Source organism: Oryctolagus cuniculus, chromosome 11, assembly GCF_051225735.1.
Source record: "Oryctolagus cuniculus isolate XC-2025 breed Fujian yellow rabbit chromosome 11, ASM5122573v1, whole genome shotgun sequence".
NCBI classification, from domain to species: domain Eukaryota; kingdom Metazoa; phylum Chordata; class Mammalia; order Lagomorpha; family Leporidae; genus Oryctolagus; species Oryctolagus cuniculus.
Window position 1 is genome coordinate 27,598,280 of NC_142877.1, and position 24,383 is coordinate 27,622,662.

General features: G+C 56.6%; 1 protein-coding gene across 1 annotated transcript; it reads right to left on the reverse strand.

Moving 5' to 3' along the window:
• Positions 1 to 7,648: 7,648 nt before the first annotated feature.
• Positions 7,649 to 20,257, reverse strand: PDYN (prodynorphin). Its single transcript, XM_002710907.6, has 3 exons — positions 19,967 to 20,257; positions 10,959 to 11,100; positions 7,649 to 9,753 (listed from the first exon to the last, which is right to left on the reverse strand). The coding sequence occupies exons 2-3, from the start codon at positions 11,079 to 11,081 to the stop codon at positions 9,124 to 9,126; spliced, it is 753 nt and encodes a 250-aa protein (XP_002710953.3). The 5' UTR covers positions 11,082 to 11,100; positions 19,967 to 20,257; the 3' UTR covers positions 7,649 to 9,123.
• Between the last annotated feature and the right edge of the window lie 4,126 nt (positions 20,258 to 24,383).

Below are 24,383 nucleotides of genomic sequence, written 5' to 3' on the forward strand. Positions count from 1 at the left end.
GTGTAAGTGTGTCCTAGAGAACTCTGACCCCGCACACCGAGCCCCGAATGCTGCCCTAGTTCCTGAGAAGGAGCCCGTACATCACAAGGCCGGCAGGTCTTGTGTGATCAGGCTGCCCCCGACCATGCACGCCAGCTCGGGTCTCAGCTTCAGAGACCTCCTCATGAGGCCCTCCCAGCCCCTGCACCAGCAGCACCGCTCCTTCTTGCCCACCCCCCTAGGTGGAGTCTTTACTGCTTCCCCACTGTGTTATTTGCTCTGTGAGGGTGATGCTGCCACACTGGGAAGTCCCCGAGGGCAGAGGCCACACGGGCACTGATCCTTGTCCCAGCCCAGGGTAGGGGCTCAGTGCACATTCCCTGTCTGATCTCTGGCCATGGGTCAATTTCACAGGAACATTCTTGATGCTTTTCTGTTTGTTTGTTGTTTTTTTTTCCCCTAAATAGGCAAGACACACTGATGTTGTAGTCTGTAAAATCAATAAGGAAATGGAGTTGCAATATTCCCCAGAACATTAAAATACAATTTGATTTGCAAAAATGTGATTTATGCACTTCCAAAGGATGCGGCTCTTATGCAAAACAAGTCCCAAGGCAGAGGCTTTTCTCCCCAAAAGTCCAAACCACGAGGCCACATTTCTCCAGGCTGAGAGGGGAGGGCAAGATGGGGACTCCACGTGGGCTTCTGCAGGCTAAATCCTCACATGCAAGGCATTCCCACACCACTGACAGCCTGAGGAGCCACAGGTCCCACACCCTTGGCTGCCCAATAAGGGATAAGGAGAAAACACTGTGACCACGCCCAATTTTTTTTAAAGAGAGAGAGATCTTCCATCTGCTGGTTCAGTCCCTAAATGCCTACAACAGCCAGGACTGGGCCAGGCTGAAGCCAGGAACCCAGAACTCAATCTGGGTCTTTTGCATGTGTGGCAGGGACCCAAGCACTTGAGCCGTCACCTGCTGTCAGGGTGTGCATTAGCAGGGAGCTGGATCGGGAGCAGAGTGTGCCGGAACCAGACGATCCGTTTGGGATGCGGCCGCCCCAAAGCTGTGACCTCACCTGCTGCCCCCAAACAGCTGCCCCATATCCAGGCCTTTGACCCCAAGAAAGAAAAGCCCCCGTGCCATTCCTGGGACCCCCAAATCTCCAGCATTCACTTTGGAGGGTGCCTTTCCCCAGTAGGATATGGAAGTGTCCCCTCCGTGCCCTGCCACCTGCTCCCCACGTAACGGCCAGCGCCTTCCCTTTAAATGCAGGTCCCTTCCTCGTGTGCTTCAAACCCCGCAGCGCTGCTGCCTGCCACGGGCCAGAAGTCAGGGTCCTCTCCACACCCAGCAAGTTGGGCGACAACATTAGAGGTTGCTCCCCCGGGATGCTTTGAGCCTTAAGGCAGGCTCCACGGTGCCCTGGGGTAACCAGTAAAGGCAGACAGCGCTGACAGCGGGTGGCCCCCATGCTCCCGTCTAGCCCGCTTCTGCAGCCGCAGCTCCGCCCCTCCGCCCTGGCTCCTCCCCTCGCCTTCCAGGCTCCTCTGAACACAAACAACCCCACCGCCTCCTCCAGGCCTGTGAGCTTTCTGTTCCCTCTGCCAGAAATGCTCTTCCCCCACCCTCCCACCCAGCCACGCAAGGCTCCCTCACCTCCCTGCACCTCCTGCACCATTACCCCCAGGGAGGCCTTTGTGCCGCTGTGAGTGACAACACCGCCTGCCGCCGCTCGCAAACCCTGGCCTTTCTCTCCTCTCCCTGCACTGAAACCTCCAGAGCCCTGAGCCCCCCATGCTCATTTACGGGTCACAGGTCTCCCCCACCCACAAGGGAGTCCCAGCAAGTGGGAGCTTTGCTGAGCCCCTTGTCCCTAGCTTAGCGCAGGGTACACAATAGGTGCTCAACACATGTCCATCAAAAATCGGATGAATTCAGGCGGGGAGGGCAATTGCCTTGGCTGTGGGACCAGTCCGGGCTGGACACTGTTCCGTGGCTTCTCATGTGATTCCCTCTGCCCCTGGGTGCATCACTACCCTCACCATAAGACAAGGAAGCTGAGGCTTGGGTTAGCGCCCCAAGGCAGGCGTTAGGGACAGGTGAGCTCCGGAAACGACGCAGACCTGGGGACAGCATCAAGCTCCTCTTGCAGAAGTGCAGAGGTGACAGCCGGCCTGGCACAGCCAGTGAGCAGAGCAGGGACCGTCCTCAGGCCCCTGGCCCTAGGCCCCAGACTCTTAAACTGGGACTTTTGCCCAAGTTCAAAGATGACCTTGATCTTGTCAATCACAGGGAAGAGGACAAGAAAGCGTTTTCAGAAGGCACGCTTCACGGCAGAGGTGACAAAGGATGAGGGGAGTCTTGGGTACAAGAATAATGGGGCTTGGCTCCAGTGAGACAGGGGCAAGATAATAGCGTGGGGGCCAATGGGTGCACATGTCCCTATCACAGGAGTAATTAGAGTGCCCTGTGATAAACCCCACGGCTGGCGGGAGGTGACGCGGGCCCAGCGCATGCGTCAGCAGTGCCAAGATGACATCCGCTAGGGAACCTTTGTTCTCCGCACTGTCATGGGGCTTTTAGTCCCTTCACTCGGGGGCCCTTAATGAACAGACAGGCTGCTCGTCTGTGTGCAGGGCTGGGCGTCTGGAGGGGGGGAGGGGTGGTCCCAGGCCAAGGGCTCATAATGACTGTCATGATCATTATGACAAGGCTTTGCTCACGAGTGACGGCGTACGGCGTTGTCGTGGAAACCGTGTGCTAATTAGCGACAGGCTTTGTGAAGCTCCCGGGGTGCTGGCATCTCCTAGGCAGTGCCTGCTCCGGAATGGCTGCACGGCGGCCTTGGCGGTCTACCCAGAAAAGACTGGTGATGCCGCATTGCTTTCATTCCAATTCTCCGACCCCCGAAGTAGCTCATTAAAACCATCCCCTTGAACCCTGTGGGGGGCTGAGGAGTGGCGGTCACACAGATGTGTGCACGTGTGAGCACTACACACTTGACACCCTTCACTTTCCAGCACCGTGACATGGCTCCGTTGTCACATCCTTTTATGTCACCTTCTCACCACCAGCAGAATTCTTTTTTTTTAAATTAATTTATTTATTTATTCGAAAGTCAGAGTTACACACAGAGAGGAGAGAGAGGTCTTCCATCTGATGGTTCACTCCCCAATTGGTCGCAATGGCCGGCACCGCGCTGATCTGAAGCCAGGAGCCAAGAGTTTCTTCCAGATCTCCCATGTGGGTGCAGGGGCTCAAGCACTTGAGCCATCTTCTACTGCTTTCCCAGGCCACAGCAGAGAGCTGGATCGGAAGTAGAACAGCTGGAACTAGAACCAGCGCCCGTATGGGATGTCGGTACTTCAGGCCAGGGCGTTAGCCTGCTGCACCACAGCGCCGGCCCCCAGCAGAATTCTGTGCCTCCAACAGGTGTGCTCCGCACTCAGGTGAGGTTGGAAACGCCTCGGAGGCCCACGCCTCGGAGGCCCGCGCCTCTGTGTGTCAGGAGTGCAGCAGACTTCCTATGGCTGCAGGGCTCTCAGGGTTTCTCTCCCCATTTGACAGATGGGAAACTGAGGCTATGTGGAGGGCAGTGGCTTGCCTGGAGTCATCCAAGGAGGCAGGTTCTGAACCCAGGTCTCCGTGGCCCCTGCTTGTGGTCTTTGCCATGTCTATGGGAGTCTCCTCTTGACCAAGAGCAGTCAGTCCAGAAAGGGGAGACTGGGACAGCAGGATTCCAGAAGCCACTGCCTACGGGAGGAGAGATGTTTAAAGAGATGTTTCAATTCATGGCTTTTTAGATTTTTGGTATGTATTTAATAATTGCGTACAAATTAAAATGTGTGTGCTGATTCTCAACACCAATAAAATCTCAATTACGGACAATAAAATAAAATAAAATAAAGGGATGTTTCTCATTTGAAAAATGAGAAGGAGTGGCTGGCGCCGTGGCTCACTTGGTTAATCCTCTGCCTGCGGCACCGGCATCCCATAAGGGTGCCAGTTCTAGTCCCAGTTGCTCCTCTTCCTGTCCAGCTCTCTGCTGTAGCCTGGGACAGCAGTAGAAGATGGCACAAGTCCTTGGACTCCTGCACCCGCATGGGAGACCCGGAAGAAGCACCTGGCTCCTGGCTTCAGATTGGTGCAGCTCTGGCCGTTGTGGCCATTTGGGGAGTCTACCAGCGGATGGAAGACCTTTCTCTCTGTCTTTCTCTCTCACTGTTTGTAACTCTACCTGTCAAATAAATAAATAAAAAATCTTAAAAAAAATGAGAATGAGGGGCTGGTTCTGTGGAGCAGTGGGTTAAAGCCCCGGCCTGCAGTGCCAGCATCTAATATGGGTGCCGGTTCAAGTCCCTGCTTCTCCGCTTCCAATCCAGCTCTCTGCTATGGCCTGGGAAAGCAGTGGAAGATGGCCCAAGTGCTTGGGCCCCTGCACTCATGTGGGAGAACTAGAAGAAGCTCCTGGCTTTGGAGCTCAGCTCTGGTCATTGCCGTCGTTTGGGGAGTGAACCAGCAGATGGAAGACCTCTCTCTCCCTTCTCTCTCTGGCTCTACCTCTCTCTGTAACTCTGTCTTTCAAACAAATTAGATAAATCTTTGAGAGAGAGAGAGAGAGAGAGAGAGAGAGAGAGAGAGAGGAGGGGCCAGCACTGTGGCGCAGTGGGTTAAGCCACCATCTGCAGTGCCACATGGGCCCTGGTTCAAGCCCTGGCTGCTTTGTTTCCAATTCAACTCCCTGCTAATGACCTGGGAAAGGAGCAGAGGATGGTTCAAGTGCATGGGGCCTCTGCACCCATGTGAGAGACCTGGATGAAACTCCTGGCTTTGGCCTGGCCCTCCCCTAGCTGTTCCAGCCATTTGGGGAGTGAATCAGCAAATGGAAGATCTCTCTGTAACTCTTTTCAAATAAATAAATAAATGCAACTTTAAAAATAAATAAATAAATAATGAGAAAATTTGGAAGGAAGTCACAAAACAGATGTGTCTCACACAAAGCATATTCTGCTTTGTCCTACTCAGCACTTTTTAAAAAAAATATTTTTTAAAATTTATCTTAGAAGTAGAGTTACAGATGGGGCAGGGAGGAGAGAGAAATAGATCGTCCATCCACTGGTTCACTCCCCCAAATGGCTGCAACGGCCAGAGTTCAGCTGATCCAAAGCCAGGAGCCAGGAGCTTCTTCCAAGTCTCCCACATGGGTGCAGGGGCCCAAGCACTTGGGCCATCCTCCACTGCTTTCTCAGGCCACAGCAGAGAGCTGGATCAGAAGTGAAGCAGCTGGAGCTTGAACCGGCGCCCATATGGGATGCCGGCACCACAGGCGGAGGCTTAGCCTACTGTGCCACAGTGTCGGCTCCTGACTCAGTAGTTTTTAAAACAATGACTTGCCTACATTGGAAAACAGAGAGACATCGTATGCAGATCCAGATGTCTGTGTCCTCCTGAAAACCAGAACCTGGCTGCTCTGGCCCCATGTTCCCCACGACAGACGCTCTCCATCCTGCTGGCCCCAGGCCCCACCATGCCCCTTTGCTCACCAAGGGGTGAGCATCTACTGCTGAGTGGTCTGGAATTTGTTCCTGCTCTACTGAGAAACACACTCTGGCTCCCCTCTTGAGAACCCCCTCCCTAACTCCACCCCTGGCTCCCGTGGTATCCATGACGTTTGGGTCTTACCGACCAGGGCATCTTGTAAATCTGTCCACAGCGGTGGGTGTTAGCTCAGGATGAGACACGTGACCCAGACACGGCCAATGAGGAGCAATGGAAGCTTTGAAAACAGCACGCAGGACTTGACCGTGCGTGATGCACCCTGGAGCTTCTCCTAGCCTCTTTCGAGGACACGGAGACTTAGAATTAATCCAGCATGAGGAGGAGCCTAGTGATGTCCTTGCTGAGCCTCTTGACCCAACTCTACCTGCAGCCGATATGCCTGGATTTTTCATTTATGTGAGCCAGCAAGCTGCCTGGTTTTTCTGTTTGTGTAAAACATTCGAGATACACAGGAGTCAATTGTTTGCAAGTGATGGAAAATTCTTCCCAGCAGAAGCTCCTAGACTTGGATACAGCAGGGTCGCGGCCCAGTGGATAAAAGTGACAGAAACCTAAACTTCAACCTAGCAAACGATGGAACTTTCTGGGACAGGTGTTGTGGTGCGCTGGGTTAAGCCACAGACTGCAAGGCAGGCATCCCATATCAGAGCGCCAGCGTGAGTCCTGGCTGCTCTGTTTCTGAGCCAGCTTCCTGCTAATGTGCCTGGGAGGGCAACAAATTATGGCCCAGGTGCTGCCCCGGCCACCCACGTGGGAGATCTAGGTGGAACTCCTGGCTCCTGGCTTTGGCCTGGCCCAATCTGGGCTGTTGTAGCCATTCAGGGAGTGAATCAGTGGATGGAAGAGCTCTCTCTCTGTCTTCCTCTCTCTCTGTAACTCTGCCTTTCAAATAAATAAATCTCTTTAAAAAAAAAAAAAGATAGAACTTTCCAACACTGAATCATTAAGGAGTAGAGCTAGGGTGTGAAATTCCATGAATAAGCCATGCTGGGGCAAGTTTATGGCCCATGCATCAGTTTGGGCGCAGGGCAGGTGCTTGTTCATGGTAAAGCCAAGCCCTAGGCTCCTTCCTCTTTGCTGCTGCTGTGAGGAGCAAGAACAGAATTTTCCACAGAGAAGGATTTCCTGCACATCCTCAGGCCAGCCCCGCCCCCGGCTCCTGTTACCCTTTGGGTCCATACCCCAACTGTTTCCTTCCCCACAATTCCCCAGTTCCTAACTTCAGACTCGTATTTTGTTTGCCTGTTTATTTCTGTCTCCCTCACCACACTGTGTGTTCCATAAGAGCAGAGATTCTTGTCCATTTTATTTTCCTGCACTGCCAGCCCCAAGCAAAAGTCTGCCACACACAGTAGGCCTGCAAGTATTCCTTTGTTGGATGAATGAGCAAATGCATGGGGTCTCCCTGACCCCCTTGACCCTGGGTTTTCTACAAAGTCACTCAGAAAGCCAGTGTCCAAATTGAACCCGTGAGGTCTGGAGCCAGAATCTCTTGGGCACTCATAAAAGCACGTCGTCTACACCCCCGGATGAAGGATGCCACTTTAGGGGCTAAGCACGCAGCCCAGCACACTCGGACTCCCACTCTGCTCATCGCCCCTTGGAACTGCGCCCTGGGACTCCCTGGTTGCTGACTGCCTTGGCAGCACCCTCTTTTCACCCCCCCCAACCTTGGGTTCCTGTGCACTTAGGCTTGTTGCTGTGCCTTTACCAACATAGGAAACTCTCCCTTATTGAGCACCTGCTGGGTACATTTTGTGCAGGTGATCCCATCTGGTGCTCACAGCCGCTCATGAGGCTGGTCCAAGCAGTCTTCATCTTACCCAGGAGACAACATCAGAGAGTTTGATGACTCAAGGTTGCACAGGTCCAGTTTTCAAAGTCATGACTGTGGCACTCTGTTACCCTCTGCTTCCTTTCCTAACTGAATACACATGTCTGTATGGGTTTATGCATGTATATGAAGACATGATGAATTTGTGTGTGTGTGTATGTGTGTGTGTACTTCCTTTCTTAGCACATGGGTCTGCGAATGGTCTTTCGGCTCCCCCGGGATTGAGGCTTGCATGTGCGTGCATGCATATACACACACCCCAAGACATCAGCATCTTTCTTTTATTTATTGTACTGGAAGAGTGGGAAATCACACAGGCCAAGGAGGACTAAGCAAATTCCAAGGAAATTGCTTTAATGGGATGGTTCAAAAGCAGACAAAGTAACCCCAATAGTCTATCCCTTCCAGAACCCCTGCAGGAGCCCTGGGGCTGTGCATGCAGAGGTGGGCTCCCAGCATCTTTTACAAAGTATCCAAACTCAAGTTCTTCTCCCATCCAGCCTGGTCTCCCCGCCCCAGTCAAAAACCTAGAGTCTGGGGATGAGTGAGCAAGACAGATACACAGTGAGAGACACACACTGAGAGAGGCAGGGAGGGAGTCAGAGCGAGAGAGAGAGAGAGAGAATGCCGATGGAAAAGGAGGCATTGGGCCAAGGGAGTGGCTCTACCTCTGATTCTGGGTTATTGGAATCAAGGGAACTGGTTGGCCTCAAACACTCAATCATTTTATTCCTCTTTCTGGTTTTCTTCTGAGAAACTAAGAGGAAAAACTCATCCTGGGGGCCGAAGAGGGCCTTTCTCTCTGCCGCTGCTTCGGGATCCCTTAGCCAATGCCCAGTGCAGATGTAGGGCCAGATGGCTTGGATTCTTGGCAGCCAATGCAGCTGCTCAAGAACATGGCTGCGCTTAACCTCATCAACTCGACTCAGCTCAGTTCACCGTGGGGTAGATGTGGGATACCCATCCGTCTAATTAGTTTAATGAGGACGGAGGGAGCTGGTCCACATTTTGAATGTGTTGCACAGAACAAATTGCTTTGCCTTGCTCCCTGCCTGATCATGTAAGCATTCAAATGGAAAACGGCTCTCAACTATGGAGGCAAGCCGGTTTCCCCTTCTTCTTCTGAGAGTCGCTGGGCGCTGTCCAGGGTACCAGCATGAGTCCAGGAGCTGGGTTCTCCAAAAGGTGCATTTCTAAACACTGACATTCGAGTTACAGCCCCTTAGAAGACTGAACTCCAGCGCCCAAAATCTTGCTCTGATAAAAGGCAGCACTGCAGCTTTTTGCCTAAAGTAAGGTCTCCAGAGTGGGATGCACACGGAGACCCTTTGAGATTTGGGAAGACAATGCTAGGACTTGGAGGTTTATGACACATGTGTCTCCCACGTGCTCTTGTTTCTCCCTGGAGTGCCAGGTGATTAGTAGAGTTTGGAGATCACAGATCTGCAGATAGGAAGCACAGGCCACTCTGGGTCCCTGGGGTGGGGGACTCACCTGAATAGGGCAGGAGAACCAACCTCAACGGCCGCTGTGGGTGGTGGTTTCAGAGGTGGAGCCAAAGCTATTAGGGAGATGACCTCGACCCTTCCCACACTGTACACCCAGGCAGAAGAGGGGGAGGCTGGGCTTGGTTATGTTGTAGGCAATGCTGCACTAAGTGGCGGGAGGAAGGGGGGGAAGGTGTACACAAGAGGATGGGAAGGTGTCAGGAGAAGCTCTCAACTCAACTCCGTGCTGGGGAGGTGTTTATGCATCGAACAGCTCTTCAGAGTAGGCATCGGGGTCCTCCTGAGACCGGGTCACCACCTTGAACTGGCGCCGGAGAAAACCCCCGTAGCGCTTCTGGTTGTCCCACTTGAGCTTGGGACGGATGCGCCGCAGGAAGCCCCCGTAGCGTTTGTACAGGTCCTCGTGGCCCACCCTCTCCCCCTCCCCAGCTGCTTCCGAGCTCCTCTTGGGGTACTTGCGCAAAAAGCCGCCATAGCGTTTGACCTGCACCTTGGGGTCCTCCTCTTGGAAATCGAGGCCACCTGCCTCCACAGCGCTGTTGTGCAGCTGAGCACCCCCCGTGAGTTCAGATTCTGCTCCCTCCCCAAGCCCACCCGAGAGGCCCCTGAGTTTCTCTTCCAGGCTCTGGCTCAGAGCGTTTTCCTTTGTTGGGGTGTTGGGGAGGAACTGCCTTGTCTCCAGCTCCTGCAGCAAGGGCCCTGTGAGCTTGGCCAGCTCACTATAGGGCTCTTCCAAAGCCACCTTGCTCTCCACGTCTTCGTTGCCATTGAGCTGGAGAGTGGAGGGGGTGAGGAAAGACAGAAAGCTCTGGCATCTCTCCCATTCCTCAGAGGGCAGCAGGGCAGCCTGGCATTCCAGGGAGCAGATCTGCAAAAGACCCCAGAGACCACAGCAGTAACATCACCCCCATCAAACCATGCAACCCTGCACGTCCCCACCCTGGAGCCCTCTGTCAGATGCCTGAGAAGATCCGAATGAACCACATTGCTAAGCACTGGGATACCCATTGGTGCATCAAGATAGGTGGCTGTGTGACCATGTGAGGGTGGAGAAAACAGACTTGCAAAAGGACAACAGCGTTCCCAAGGGCACAAGCACAGGTGCAATGCCTGGAGTAGAACCCAGAGCCCATCAAACTCTGAGCTCACCCTGCCTCTTCCAGGGCAGTGAGTGGTTCTCCCTACCCTTCCCAGGTGTCAAGAGTGCTGGTCACATGGTGGAGAGAGGGACAAAGGGACACAGAATGGTAGAAAGCACACAGGTGAGGGGACATGTGTGGGTTCCTCGAGCCTGGGGCTGGGGAGACAATAGTACCTACTTCATAGGATTGCTGGGAGAATTGAATTGTGATGGTGATGAGATGACATTGGTATTGGCCAAGGTGCCCAGTCCTGGAACATGAACCCAGGCAGTCCAGTGCCATGAGTTGTCCTGCTTTCCTGAGAGCATGTTTGGGCAGCCTCTCAGTTAGCAGGGGCTAGAATTGTATATTGAGTACTTTCCATTATGATCTTAGGGAAGCACCTCCATTTTGTAGATGATGAAACCGAGGTTCAGAGAGGGAGTTCCAGGGTCATGGGGCAAGCAAGGGTCAGGACCAAAGCCTGTGCTGTGTCCACTACATCCTTGGAAACTCTACCCCCGCCCTTCTGGTGGGAGCCTGACTCAGAGCAGAGCTAACGAGGCTGGGTCGACAGATGCTAAGACTCAGGAGACAAGTCAGGCTTTGACCCTGCCAGGCAGGTCATTCGAGGGTGGTGGATACAGTGCCTGCCACAAGAGCGACAGGAGGGGCCCATCAGCCCAGCGCTGAGAAACCCTGGAAGTTCATCTAGGGCTGCTGTGTGCAGAAGCCAGCAGCTCATGACTGGCACTCCTAGTTGCCAGGCACCAGGCTCCATGGAAACCTGCAACATGGCCTGGGTGAGGTCTGGGGTGGGAATGGGAGCTGGACAATGGCAGCCCCCAGAGCCCAGGCTGTCCACAGGGCAGAACAAGCCCTGCCCGGCGGGCCAGTCTCCAAGACAGGCACAGCTGCTCAGGCCTGTGACCTCTCCTTGCCTGCAACGCACCAGGGGGTTGATGGGCTTGGGTCCATCCTGGGTCTTCACAGCACACAAGGAACACCGGGACAGGCAGTCTGCTGTGGCCGAAGGGAGCGCGAGGAGGCAGGCAAGCAGCACCGGCCACGCCATTCTGTCTCCGCTCTTGCTGCTGGGGAGGGAGACAGAGAAGATTATGGAGTTTGCCATCACCGCCCTGGGGTGTGTCCTGAGCCCGTGCACTCGGTTCTTAACCTCCTGCTAGCAGTGCCGCAAGGCCTCCCTCGTGGGCCCAGCCTATAGCTGAGAAAGCAGAGGCCCGGAGAGGTGGAGTGGGTGCCCAAGGCCAGGGATGGAGGGAGGGAAGTGCCGAGGGCTGAGTGCCTGCCCCGTGCTGGGAGCTTCCCCGTGCGCTCGCGCTCAGCCTGCTCTTCGAGGTGCGCTGTGCTGTCTTCATTGCAAGCTGGGGAAGCTGAGGCTCAGAGACGCAGAGGTGACTGCACGTGCCCAGGAATGGACGAGCCAGGACCTGACCTGGGCCTTGTCGGACCTCAGAGCCCACACCAACATCCGCCAAGCCAGGACATCATCGGCCGCATCCTCGCCTGGGCTCTCCGAGGCCCCCTGCTCCCCAAGCTGTCCCAGGCCAGTCCTCTCTGCTTTGTAAAGTCTTGGGATTTGCCTTCTGTACCCCAGCACCGCTACTGCCCTGGCCGTGGGTCCTCCTTGCCCGCCTCTCCATGCCGGCCTCCCTGCCTCCAGTCCCTCCCTGACCTTCCTGCCCGCCCCGAAATGCCCTTGGCAGCCTAACAGTTTTGTGATCAGAGCCCTTGGGAAGGGCCAGGACTGGCTGTTCTGCTTAAATGTCAAGAACACCCCCAGTCTCATCCTTGCACCCCAATACTTTAGCTCTGGGCTCCAACCGCATTTAGCTACTTGCAGTCCCCCAAATGACTGCAGCAGGCTCTGTCTCACCCTGGGCCTCTGCATACACTGGAAAACCTGTCCCGCCTCTTCTGTCTGTCACTGCAATTAGATGAAACTCTCGCTTCCTCCAGGCAGTTCTCCCTGATCTCTTAGGAGGGCTGAGCTGCTCCTATTCCACACCCTGCAGCTCTTCCAAGAAAACCACCCACAGCCTGGTGCTGAGCTGTGTGCACCTTTGGACTTTGGTTCTACAAAGACAGGCACCATGGTTTTTCTTCTCTGTAATCCTTGCTTGCTCCTACTTCAGGGCCTTTGCACATTCTGCTCCCCTGTCTGCAGTCCTGTGACCTCAGATTTTCATGTGGTTCACTCCTTCGTACCCGTTAAGCAGATCAATTACCCCATCAGCAGAGAAGCACCCACCGCTGCCTGAGTCTAACGTGGCTGCCTCCTTCCGTCCCTCTCACCTCAGTCCCCGCCCCACAGCTTCCCATCAACTTGATTTCTGCTGCTGGCAGTGGTGGTGGTGGCCATGGAAGCCCCCATGAGAATGTTAGCTTCTCAAAGGCACGGGTCCTGCCTTGTCCCCTGCTGCACCCTAGCATCTAAGTCCCTGACCAACGCAGAGTAGGTCCTCCGTAAACATGTGGCAGATGAATGCAGGCTTCACAGTCTGTTAAAAGTTGCCCCTTTTAGGCCGGCGCTATGGCTCACTAGGCTAATCCTCCGCCTGCGGCGCCAGCACACCGGGTTCTAGTCCTGGTCAGGGCGCCGGATTCTGTCCTGGTTGCCCCTCTTCCAGGCCAGCTCTCTGCTGTGGCCAGGGAGTGCAGTGGAGGATGGCCCAAGTCCTTGGGCCCTGCACCCGCATGGGAGAAAAGGAGAAGCACCTGGCTCCTGGCTTCAGATCAGCGCAGTGCGCCGGCTGCAGCGGCCATTGGGGGGTGAACCAACGGCAAAGGAAGACCTCTCTCTCTCTCTCTCTCACTGTCCACTCTGCCTGTCAAAAAAAAAAAAAAAGTTGCCCCTTTCCTGTTCAACTCTTTATAAATCCTTTATCAAGATTCAAATGGGACATATGCTGTTCTCCCAACAGGGAGGGCAGGGTCCCAGCAAGGCCCCCGCCCCCTGGCTGCTGGGGCCCCGTGCCCTCCCAGTCTGGTCTGTGTAGCCGGACGCCCCTAACTCAGAGATGGCCGTTTCTCCTTCCCTCCAGGGTCCCCGTTCCTGCAATCTGTCCTGTTTACTCAGGTACTCAGGGGTTCAGAAGATTCCAGCCCACCTGCCCAGAGCCCCACACTGTTGTCCAGAGCAAGGTCTCCCCTCCAAAGCGCAAGTAGGGTCCCTGACTGGAGCATGCGCAGGAACGACCCTGTCGCCATTTGTTGAGCCCGTACTGCCCAAGCCCCCAGGGGGCACTGTCGCATTTACTGCTCCCCCGTTAGGTAGGCGGGTCTCACGCTGGGAGACACCTGCCTGGGTGACTCCCCACCTACTGGCTCTGACTTCCGGAGAGACTTTGGGTCATTACCAGCTCAGCCCCACTGAGATCCAGGAGCCCTCGGCTTGTACATTTTACTCAATCCACTGCCAGTGGCCTGAGGTGGGTGAGAATGCTGGGGCTCGGAGGGGCTTGGCCAATCCCCCGGGGTCACACAGTGATTTAGGGGAGAGCTCAGGCCCGTGAGCCTCCCTTGAGTCTGGACAACATCAGCTCCATGGAACAGAGAGGCTCCGAGTAGGAAGCTCAGGGCAAGAGACCTGCGTCTGCCTGGGGTCTCTCTCTTGCCCTTGGCTTTCACCCTTGCTGCACCTGCTGCTGAGCCGAGGAGGGTTTCAGGCCAGCGAGCTACCGTGGAGACGGACAGCAGGCGGCTTGTGTTTTCTCTGATGTTGGCGATGCCTGGGACAGCCTGGGATGAGTCTGGTGGTGATGGGAGGGCATTTGGTGCTGCAGCACAGACACTGCGTGGGACACCCACACCCACATCACAGCACCTGCTCTGCGTCCCAGCTCCTCTGCTTCCCAGCCGGCTTCCTGCTAATGTACACCCTGGGAGGGGAGGAGGCCGGTGACGGTGCGAGCGCTGGGGCCCCTACCACCCATGTGGGGGATCCTGATTGAGTTCCTGGCTCCTGGCTTCAGCCTGGCCGAGCCCTGGCTTTTGTGGGCATGTCTCTCTGTCTCATTGCCTTTCAAATAAAATGAAAAAAAGGAAAGATTGGGTTAGCAGTGAATGAACCCACAAGACCTGGGAAGCCTGCTCCAGCCACTAACTCCGGCAGGAGGCCTCCCACACGGCTTGTCTGTTTCTGTAGGAGACCCAGTCTGAGATCTCCAGTCCAGGTAAAAACAATTGTGGGCAACTTTTCCTTTCATCTGTTAAGTCTGTCTATAGCAACAATTCCAGCAGATCTGGGTATCGGGTAAGAGGTTCCGAGCAATCTCATGCCTTAATTCACTTCTACTCGCAGCAACTCAATGGAGAGAATACTATTACCATACCCAATTTACAGATGAAGAAACTGAGGTAAGACGCCAGCCAAGACTCCAAAGCAAGCAAGCAGCGATGCTGGGGTCTGTGACCAGATAGTCTGGCTGAAGGGGCCTGAACCTCTGCGTGCCGGCCAGACCCCTTCAGTTGCCCAGCTCCGACCTCCAGCTGCTCCCCGCAGGTTTCCACACTAGCCCCCACCAGGTGGAAGGCCTGCTGGGCACCAGGCTGGGCTGAGCGCCCCTCATTCCTCCAATCTGGAAGCAGCCACCAGTTCTCAGGAGCCTGCTGGGTGCCAGCCAGCCCTGGCCACTTTGTGCATTTTTAGTTCCGAATCCTCACAGTCATACAAGAGATGGGTGTTCTTATACCCATTGTGCAGAGGGGTGAGACTGAGGCTGGGAGAGGGAAACTCGCAGGTTCAAGCTTGTGCCTGGGAGAGTCGGGCTCCTGATAAGCAGCTTCCTCTGTGTTAAAAAGGAAGCTGTACTAGAGACACAGGCTTGAGGCTTCCCCAAGCGATCCTGTCTCTCTCTTTTTTAAGAGTACATCATCGAGCAATACCAGATGGGTCCCGGGTGCAGGTTCACCTTTCTGAGGGCACCTGCTGAGGACTGGAGCTTGGAAGCCAGACGTTGGCGATGGCCGACTTGGGGTGAGCCGGGGGGCGGGGGAGTGGACGCACGCCCACTCGGCAGGCCCGAGGGGCCCTGGCAGTGGGTGACTTCGTGGCCTCCTGCACGGGCTTGTGGACCAGGCAGCCTCGCTGAGAAGGTCCTCCCCGCAGCTCATGAGGCGCAGCCGCAGCCTCTGTCCCCGGGCACTCGGGAGCAGCCCTGGGGGTTGGGGGCACAGAATGGTTCTCCCCGCAGCCTCCATAATCGCGTGAGACCACTTCCTGCTGCAGAAGCATCCCGCTGGCTCTGCCTGTCTGGAGAACACGGCCAGGCCCCTGCCGGCGGAGCAGAGCTGTGCCTGGGGCCCTCCGCAGGCCATCCTTAGCATCAGCTGGAAGCAGAAAGCCACGCATCTCCGCCACATTCCCCGAACAGGCAGCGCCGAGCCGCCCTTGCGACTTTCCTCACCACCCTGTGATCCTCACGACGCCAGTGGCCCAGCCGCGGCTTGTCTTGGTCTCCAGGCTCCTGACGGTTGGGTCAGTTCAGTAACCGGCCCCGCACCTGGTCCTTGCGCAGAGGCCCCTCCCCCCAGAGGTCGGGTGGGTTACCAGCAAGAGGAGCAGCAGGTCACTTGCCCTCCACGAGCCCAGCCAGAGCCCCTTCCCATCACCCCGGCTCCCTCGGGGCAGGGACTGAGCCACCTGGGAGACCTACCCTTGGTCGGGAAAGACGAGGGCTTTGGGGTCACACAGACCCCAGTGGCGTTTCTTCTGCAAGCCTCAGTCTTCTCATCTGTGAGTGGGTTTTGTCCCCTCCTTGCGTGACTCAGGGCTGCCTGAGACAGCGTCATGGAGAGCCCAGCACACAGCAGGCCCTCTCCTCACCCAGGGCCCACAGTTCCTTGAAAGGCTGGTCCCTTCGATGATGTTTCAACTGAGAGCTCAGAGGAGACACGAGCATTTTTATTAAACATGCCAGCACGGAATAATAATGGCTGGGTTTAACATCGCAATTATCTCTCGGAGCACTTTATCGCATATGATTATCCCTATTTGATAGAAGAGGAAATGGGAAAAGGTAGAGATGAAGTCACTTGTTTAAGGTCACACCATGAGTCAGGAAGGAAATGGAGACAGCGCTGTGGCCTCCCACACCCGGCCGTGACGCCCACAGAGGAGCCGGCCCATCCCCAAGGACCCTGCAGTGGCCGCCGCCCTGAAAGCCCGGCGAGGGAGCCCGGCCCAGGCCCCCGCGTGCCCCCGCCGACTGGCACCCTGCCCCTCCCCCTCCCCCTGCCCCACCAGGGTCGCTGAGCACCCGGCTGGCAGAGCTGGAATTCTCGGAGTCCCTGGCGTCCCCCACTTAGGGCCCAGCTATGTGGAGGGGGCAGGCTCTTTGCTGAACTTTTCATCTTCACCCTCAAGAGAATCTAGGGGGCCGGGCACTATTAGCCCCGTATTCCAGATGGGGAAGACAGAGTCAGAGAGGTGAAAAGATTGGGCCGAGGCCAAGGAACAGGCTTCAGCGTCCATCTGCTGACTCCACTCTACAAACTGGCCCAGGGTGGTTGTCGGCCGGCCCCCTCCCTATCACTCCCGCGATGAAGCCGCAGCAGGGGCCCCTGCCCCACTGGAGCACATGAAGTCCCTGTTGGTGGCTCTCCGGGAGCTGGCAGAGGGGCCCTTGTCTGGCTTTAAGGTCAGTCTCTTGGCAGGGGTTCAGGTTCTGACCCGGAAGCAAAGGCTCCCTTTAGTCCAGCAAAAATGGGTGCACAGATTGTAGCTGGAGGCCCCATTGGAGGGACAGACACACCTGCTGTGCAGGAGAGAAAGACGCGGCCCTACAGGTCATGGTCAGGGTCACAGTCAGGGTGGGATCATTGACCGCGTTGTTAAGAGCACGTGTGTTGGGGTGGGATTCATACGGAACATGGAGCCTTTTTATCATTTGGTGCAAGGGATAGTGAAGAAGGCAAAAGGAGGGTAACGAGAGAGAGAGAGAGAGAGAGAGGTGAAAAGGAGAGGTGTAAATGGCCAAGAGAGGCAGAGGTGGGACTTTCATATGGAGAGAAAGAGACGAAGACAAAGGGGGAACACATGGGAAAATAAAAAAAGATGGGCAGAGAAGGGGAGAGGAGGGGAGGGAGGGGAGGGGCGACAGAAGGAGGAGGAGGTGGGGAGGGGGAGGGGCAGGAGGCAAGAAAGAGACAGCAGTCTGGTTCCAGAGGTCTCCACTGCCCCCTCCGGCTCCTCTCGGGACCTGCCCTCCATTGCCAGTGAGCAGCAGGCAGGAGACCACGTGATAACTTCCCAGCAAGACCTCGTCAAGTTAAATGGAACAGGACAGGGGCCAAAAGGCATGCGAGTCTCCCCGTGACTCTGTCTGCAGCTTGTGGTTCACTGCTCTGGCCAGTGGGACCAACTCCGGGGCCCAGGGAGGAGTTCCTGAGCCGAGTCATGGGTCCCCGGGACCCCGGTCGTGGACCCACGCCCCTGCACGAAGCATTATCTGGATTCTGTCCGGGAGAGATGGATGAGGTTCCACTCCAAAGAGCCAAGGGCATGACTGCGTGTCGAGCGGCAGATCCAGGGCTTACCTGGGTCGCCAGCCGAGTTTACTGCCTGCCCCTGGGGCCAGCTCCGTGCCAGCGAAGCTGCCTTGTCCTGTTGCCAGCCCCAGTGAGGCTGGCCACGGCAGGTGGGAGGTGAGGGGATGAGCTGGCGGGCCGCACCTCCCAGACCCACACAGGACTCAAGCAGCAGCCAGTGTACGCACTGGCTTCCAGTGATGGAAGGTATCTACTGAGTGCACGGTTGTGAGAGAATGACCCGGGGAGGCGGCCGTGGGAGGCGGAGTCTGGAGGATTGATTGAGTCGCAACTTCTCGATCCTGGGGCAGCGCTGAAGATCCACCAAGCCTGCCACTGGGAGGGAGAGCAGAGCCAGCCCCACAAGTGCAAATGGGAGGCGCACACACCACCCCGTGGAGTGCCCTGAGCAGGGACGACACAGCAGAAGGGGTCTATTACGAAACACTGGAAACTCAGGCGCTCCTGGTAGCACTTATTGAGTGCCTAGTAATTAATTGCCAGGTGTACTGCAGCACGCCATTGGAGCGTCACAGTAACTGACACAGGAAGAAAGTTAAGGCTCAGAGAGGGACACAAAGCCAGTGAGCAGTGCAGTCTCAGAGTTGACCCTTCCACCGTCCGAGGTGCTGTGAGACACACAGTTAGGCGAAATATGGAAAGTTCCTGGCTCCCTAACCTCCAACACCCTCCATGTGTTCTAAGGGTTGCAGATTTCTCAAACAATTCCAGAGCTGTTTGTCCGCTCCCTGCAGAGGTTCTCGGGAGTCTCTGTGGCCTCCACTCCTCACCACCAGGGTCACAGGATTCTCCTGCCACCCATCGCACCCCCAGATCCATGGGGACAAAGCAGTGGGAAACGCAAGCCTCCCCACGGCAGCTAACTCAGCAGACTGGCTTGAGCTGCTGCAACAGCCCCCCTCGATGCAAAAATAGCCCCCCAAATTAGCACAAGAGGCAAGATGGGGTGGGGCTGGGGAGCAAAGGGACACAGCAAAGAGGTGGCAGGTGCACTGAGGGGCTGGGGGCGAGGCTGGGGAGAGGAAACGGCAGAAGAGGGTTGACATCCTGCAGCCGCTGTTCCCAAGACTGTCAAATGTGAGAGGCAAGCCTTGTCTATTCCAGCAGCCCTTGCAAGAAAAATGATAATGAAGACTTTCTGTCCGTGGGAGGGGAATTGAAATCAGATCCAATAACCTAAAGAGCTCATCTCCCCCGGGAGGCTCGGAGGCTTAATTAAGGAATGTTTGTAAAGCTTGAGAGGTTCTCGGAAAAAGACACCCAGGAAAAACGAAGAGGCTGCAGAACTCCCTGCTCAGCCTCCGAGTCGCCAGCAGGCTCCGTGACCGATGCGCACCAGCTTCTTGCGAGAGCCAAACTTTGGGGTTCTGGAGCGCTTTTCTTCGGACGTGGGCATCTTTTACCAGCAAGCAAACGGCTTTCCCCACCAGAGTTCGCTCCCTGCCTCACTTGGCCACCTCTGGCTGTGATGTGTAAGAAAGCAACAAGTCCTCCAGCTTCAAGCATCCAGAGAGTGAACCAGGGGTGAGAGACCTCTCTCTCTGTCTCTGTCTGTCTGTCTCTGTCTCTCTGTCTCTCTCTCTCTCTCTGTCTCTCTGTCTCTCTCTCTGTCTCTGTCTCTCTCTCTCTCTCCGTCTCTCTCTCTCTCTGTCTCTGTCTCTGTCTCTCTCTCTCTGTCACTTTGCCCTTCAAATAAAGAAATGCAACTTTCTTTTTAGAAAAAGTGAAATCGACAGGAAAAATCCTGCCCACCGGGGTCTCCTGGCATGCTGCCCCTCTGTCATCCCCTCCCAGGAAAACAACACCAAACTTCATTCTGTGTAAAATGACATCCAAAGACGCCACAGAAGTCAGCACCCCGTCAGCAAGTAAGCAGGATCCCAAAGGCTGCAAAGGTTAAGCCTGGTTGTACATTGATGTCTACGTCGCCAGGTGAAATGCCAGAGCCCAGAATCTCATTAATGTCCCCAAATCCTTGTTCTCTATGTCAAGTGTGAGCCACTGACCTTTAAAATCACCCTGATTAGCTAAAGCTCTCCCTCCATCCTCCCTGGGGCTCCCATTCTCCCGGGACCCTGGAGACGGCGTGGGAACTGCTGCCCGGCTGACAGCAGGAGACCCGGGAGTCAAAGGCTAAAGCTGCTCTCCTGCCAGGCAGCTGCCACCTGTTTAAGCCAGGACTGCATGGAGAGGGGGAGTCAGAGTAGGCAGCCTGTCGCTGCTGTGGCTTTTGTAAGCCAGCCTTGGAACTAGAATGATCTTGGCCGGGTGACCAGACTCAAACACGAGCCCCCACCCCCACCCCAGCCCAAGCTCTGGGTCCAGAGGACCAAGAAAAACAAACAAGTGAAGCCGAGAGGAAGAGTCCCAGGGCCCCTCTGGCCTTACCTGTGTTCTGCTTTGTCCCTGGGCAGCTCCTGGCCAAGCACAGTTGGAGGGACAGCAGGTGGCTGGACCAGGACTCAGGGGCTGTGCCGACTCTGGCTCAGACGGAGGTGCGAAGAGGCAGCGGTGAGCACAGCCACAGCCCCTCGGAATGGCAGTCCTGGTGCCTCGGCCCCCTTTTATGGACTGGAGCCTCCCCCTGTCGCTCAGCCCTCGCTCGGCACAGGCTGCTGGGAGCCAATGGGGAAGTGGCTCAGAGCAGGCAGAGCTCAGACCCCCGGGCCCTCCGACTGCAACTCCCCGGGACGACACAATAGGCTCCTGTGCGTGACGGGGCTGTGGGGGAGGAAGGCAGCCGCTCTGGGGCCGGGGGTGGATTCTGGGTGTCGTGTGCTGTTTGTCACTTGAAATCCGGCCACTTCAGTGCTCAGTGCGTTTCCAGGGGAGTGTCACAGGAGAAGAGACAGAAGTGGGGGAAGACAGAGATGGCGAGAGTCGAAGGAAGGCAGAGAGACGGTCAGAGGGAGGGGGACGGACCCAGAGTCAGAGACTTAGCGAAGCAGGAGTGGACAGGCACTGTCAGGGACGTAGGCAGTGTCAGCGATTCCCATGGAGAGGTAAGAGGCACGATGAGTGTCAGGGCTGGGCTGCGCAGAGGGCCGGGGAGAGACAAGGAAATGCAGGGAGAGGGCACTCAGCCCATGTCCGGACGGAGGGACACGGGGCACGGAGACAAACAGAAGCCGAGTTTCCTGATGCCAGCAGAGCTGTGGCAGCCCCACACCGGCCGGTGCACGCGAGTGCTGGAATGCTTGGGCGTGCACGTTTGCCTGCGAATGACAGTCGGCTCTGCCACATGCCTGAGCCGGTGCCAGGCACACCCGTCCTGGCAGGAGCACAGGCCTTGCCCGCCGCCAGGGACTGCCGTTGTGCCTTCTCTGGCGGCAACGCAGAATGGATTTCATGAAATCCCCCTCAAAATCTGGGCCGCGATGTGCCTTTCTCACTCCGCGCAGAGGGCAGAGCCCCTGGCGTGTAGCCTGCCCTGCCCTCCTCCCTGGTTGCAGACACCTTCCAGAACACAGGGGCGGCCGAGTGCGGAGGAGAGCGTGCTTCAGCCCCCGGCAAGAGCAGACAGGTGGTCTCCGGCGGAGACAGGGCTGTGGCAAGGGTTTGGCTGGGCACCCAGCTCCCGGGCACCTGTGCTGTGCCAGGCACCATCCGGGTTTGTCCTCATGGCTTGGTGGACAAGTTCTTACCAGCCCACTTTACAGATAAGCAAACAGAGGCTCAGGAGCAGAGACTCCCTTGACCAAAGTCCCTGCTCGCTCCCTCATACCTCCCTGGGCAGGAAGCCTCGAAGCTGCCAGCCCTGGGGATTGGGGTTCAGTCACTTCCTTCTCTGGGACCCAGGCTCTCCACCCGCACGAGGTAGAGAGAGGAGAGCTATATCCAAGCGCTGGAGATGTGGCTTTGATCCCCAGCTCTGCCACTCAGCAGAACAGAGATCTTAGCCAAGTTATGAACTCCGGCCTCAGTTTGCTGCTCTGTAGAATAGGTTCAACAGTATCCAGCTCACTGGGCTCTTGCAAGGGTGAGCCAAGGCCAAGGCAATGCGGGCACTCAGGGGCACTTGTTGTGGTGGTCTGGTGGCTGAGTACATCACCCTGGTTGTGACACACTGCCATTGTCTGGGGCCTCACCTCTGCCTGCACGTGCTCATCAGCTTCTCACATAAGGAGAGTGACAGGAGGGACTGTCAGCCAAGCACCTGCTCCTGTGTCGTGCAGCCTCACCTGAAGCCAATCTGCGTGCCACATGGGGAGGGAGTAGCCGCAGCTCCCCCAACTCCCCTCTGGCCTCCAAGAGGGCCTCTCTGGATCCCAGCTCTGTTTTCCTCTACCCCTTCTTTTCTTCCCCAAAGCAGCACGTTAGTTCCACCAGACAGATGCAAACACCTGGTGGGGGGATCTATGTGGGGCTCCAGTGTCTGAAACCCAGGCCCAGGGTACAGAGTACTTGGCCACCTCTCAGGCTGCCTTCCTGCCTGGCCACCGGGGGACATGAGTAGAATCCACTCACTGTGGAGCCAACGGAGGTGGGGGAGGAGGGTGCAGGGGCGGGGCGGGGGGACGGTGAGCAGCATTGTCATCTCCAAGGCCACCCCCGCCTCCTGTTCCCTTCCTTTCTTCCTCCTAACCTCCACCTCCATCAGCTCATGGCAATGACCTTGGAATAGACAAAGCTCTGAGAGAGGAGCACAGCAGCTCCTGGGGCTGGCAGGCAGCAGGCACCAGAGGACAGAGGCACGGGGGCCTCTCCTGACTGCTCTGCTTCGTGAGGAGGAGGGAGCCCGCCAGGGCAGACGCTCGTGGAAAATCCTGCTTTCCATCTTTATTTTCCAGTCTGTTATTGGCCTCAAGAGCAAACGGTTCTTGCATGTATCTTTCCCCTCCTTCCACGAGATCCTGCACACACACGGGCGCGTGTTCACAGGCTCATGCACACACACATGTTCACAGGCTCTTACACATGCATGCGTGCGTTCACATGCTCATGCATACACACACGCTCACAGGCTCATGCACACACATGCACGTGTTCACACATTCATGTCCACACGCAGAAGTCCAGCGCCTGGCCCCTTGGTTCTGGAGACCTCACCATGAAGCTGACCCCTCTCCTGTGCCCGGTGACGTCCAGACAGCGGCACGGGAGTTGGGGGTGGGGGAGGGCAGAGGGGGCAGGTGCAGGAAACCACGCCCCGCTCAGGGCTTGGATCCCCACACTGCTGTGTGCTCGCCGTGTGACAACTGATGGATCCCTCACCTCGCCGAGCGCCTGAGTCATCTTCTGAAGACAGCAGGCCGGGACGAGCCGAGGCAGTTGTCACGACTAATTCCAGAACTCTCTCCTGCTCCCTTCCCTGCCTGTCCTCGGCTGGTGATGAGTCTCCAGGTTGGATCCTGAGGTGGGAAAAGTGCAAATAAAGAGAAAGAAACACAGGCAGCTTCCAAGCCACGCGCTCGGGAGGGATTCCGGAAGAACAAGGCAGACGATGGGAAGGTGAGAATAACAAACCCATCGTCTCTCCAGCACTGGAGCTGCTCCTGCTCCACCTGAGCAGACCGAGGCTGGCGGAGAGGACTCAGGCGCGCAAGCCGTGCAGCTGGGAACTGGCAGAGCCAGGGCTGAAGCCAGGGCTTCCTGATCTCCAGGCACAGGCCCCAGCCCCGAGCTGCCTGCCTTCCCAGCTCCTCTGCCCCCTCCCTGCTTTTGCCTCATGCACACGGCTCTGCGCACACCTACACTCACCTGTCGCACTGGAAAGGTAGCGGCAGACGGGCTGGGTCACTCTGTCCTCTGGCCAGTGTCAAGCCTCCTGGGTCCCGCCCAGGGCGTGTGCCCAGCGTGGCCATCCGAGGAGCTGGAGCAAGGACAGCAGTGGACACGGTGGCCCCAGGCTGGCCTGGGTTTGGCTGCTACCAGAGGTCAGAGCTGGACTCACTGTGCCTCCCTCAGCCCGTGTGAGTCCCTGGCCCCCGTGTGACATGTGCCACACACGCCGTTTTGCCTTCTTCCTCCTCATGGTCCAGTCTGGGGGCAGATGCAGGAGCAGCCCCTCCCAGCGGTAGGGTGAGTTCTGAGCTAGGAGCACCGTGGCAACAAGAGGAGTGGCGCCCCGGCTGGAGGTGGGGGTGGGGGTGGGGGAGGATGACACACAGAGCAGCTGTCCAGGCAAAGGGAAGAGCGGGGCCCTCGGCACAGCTGGGGCAAAGGCCGGGGAGCCAGAAGAGTGGACTGCCCTCTTCTGTTGTGCACACAGCCATTGTCTTCACCGGGTATGGCTCTGGGGAGCAGGTGGCCTGCAGCTTCTGTCCTAGATGCCAGGGCCAGCCCCCTGACTCCTGCTGGTGCCCTTAACCCCGCCTCCCATTCGCTCCTCAGCAGCCAGAGGGACTCTTTGTTGGCATAGTGGGTGAATCTCCTCCTGTGGCACCTGACCTCCCCCCACCACACACACACACCCTGGCATCCATATGGGAACCTGTTCGAGTCCTGGCTGCTCCACTTCTGAGTAAGCTCCTGCTAATGCACCTGCGAAAGCTGCAGAAGATGGCCCAAGTGTGTGGGCCCCTGCACCCATGTGGGAGACCCAGAATTCCAGGCTCCTGGCTTCTGTCTGGCCCAGCCCCAACCACTGTGGCCATTTGGGGTGTGAGCCAGTAGATGAAAGATCTATCTCTCTCTCTCTAACTCTGCCTTTCAAACAAATAAATATTTAAAAACTATTTTATTTACTTCATTAGTTTGAAATGCAACGAGAGATCGCCTATCTACTAGTGCACTCCCTAGATGCTCACAACAGCCAGCTGGGCCAGACCAAAACCAGGAGCCCAGAACTTAATCTGGGGCTCTC

What these genes read in the sequence shown, in the direction of transcription:
- PDYN (XM_002710907.6), bottom strand. Translation starts at nt 11,081, where the DNA reads ATGGCGTGGCCGGTGCTGCTTGCCTGCCTCCTCGCGCTCCCTTCGGCC. An exon ending in CCAAGCCCATCAACCCCCTG is followed by an intron (nt 9,754 to 10,958) that starts GTGCGTTGCAGG and finishes GGTCTTTTGCAG; the next exon opens with ATCTGCTCCCTGGAATGCCA.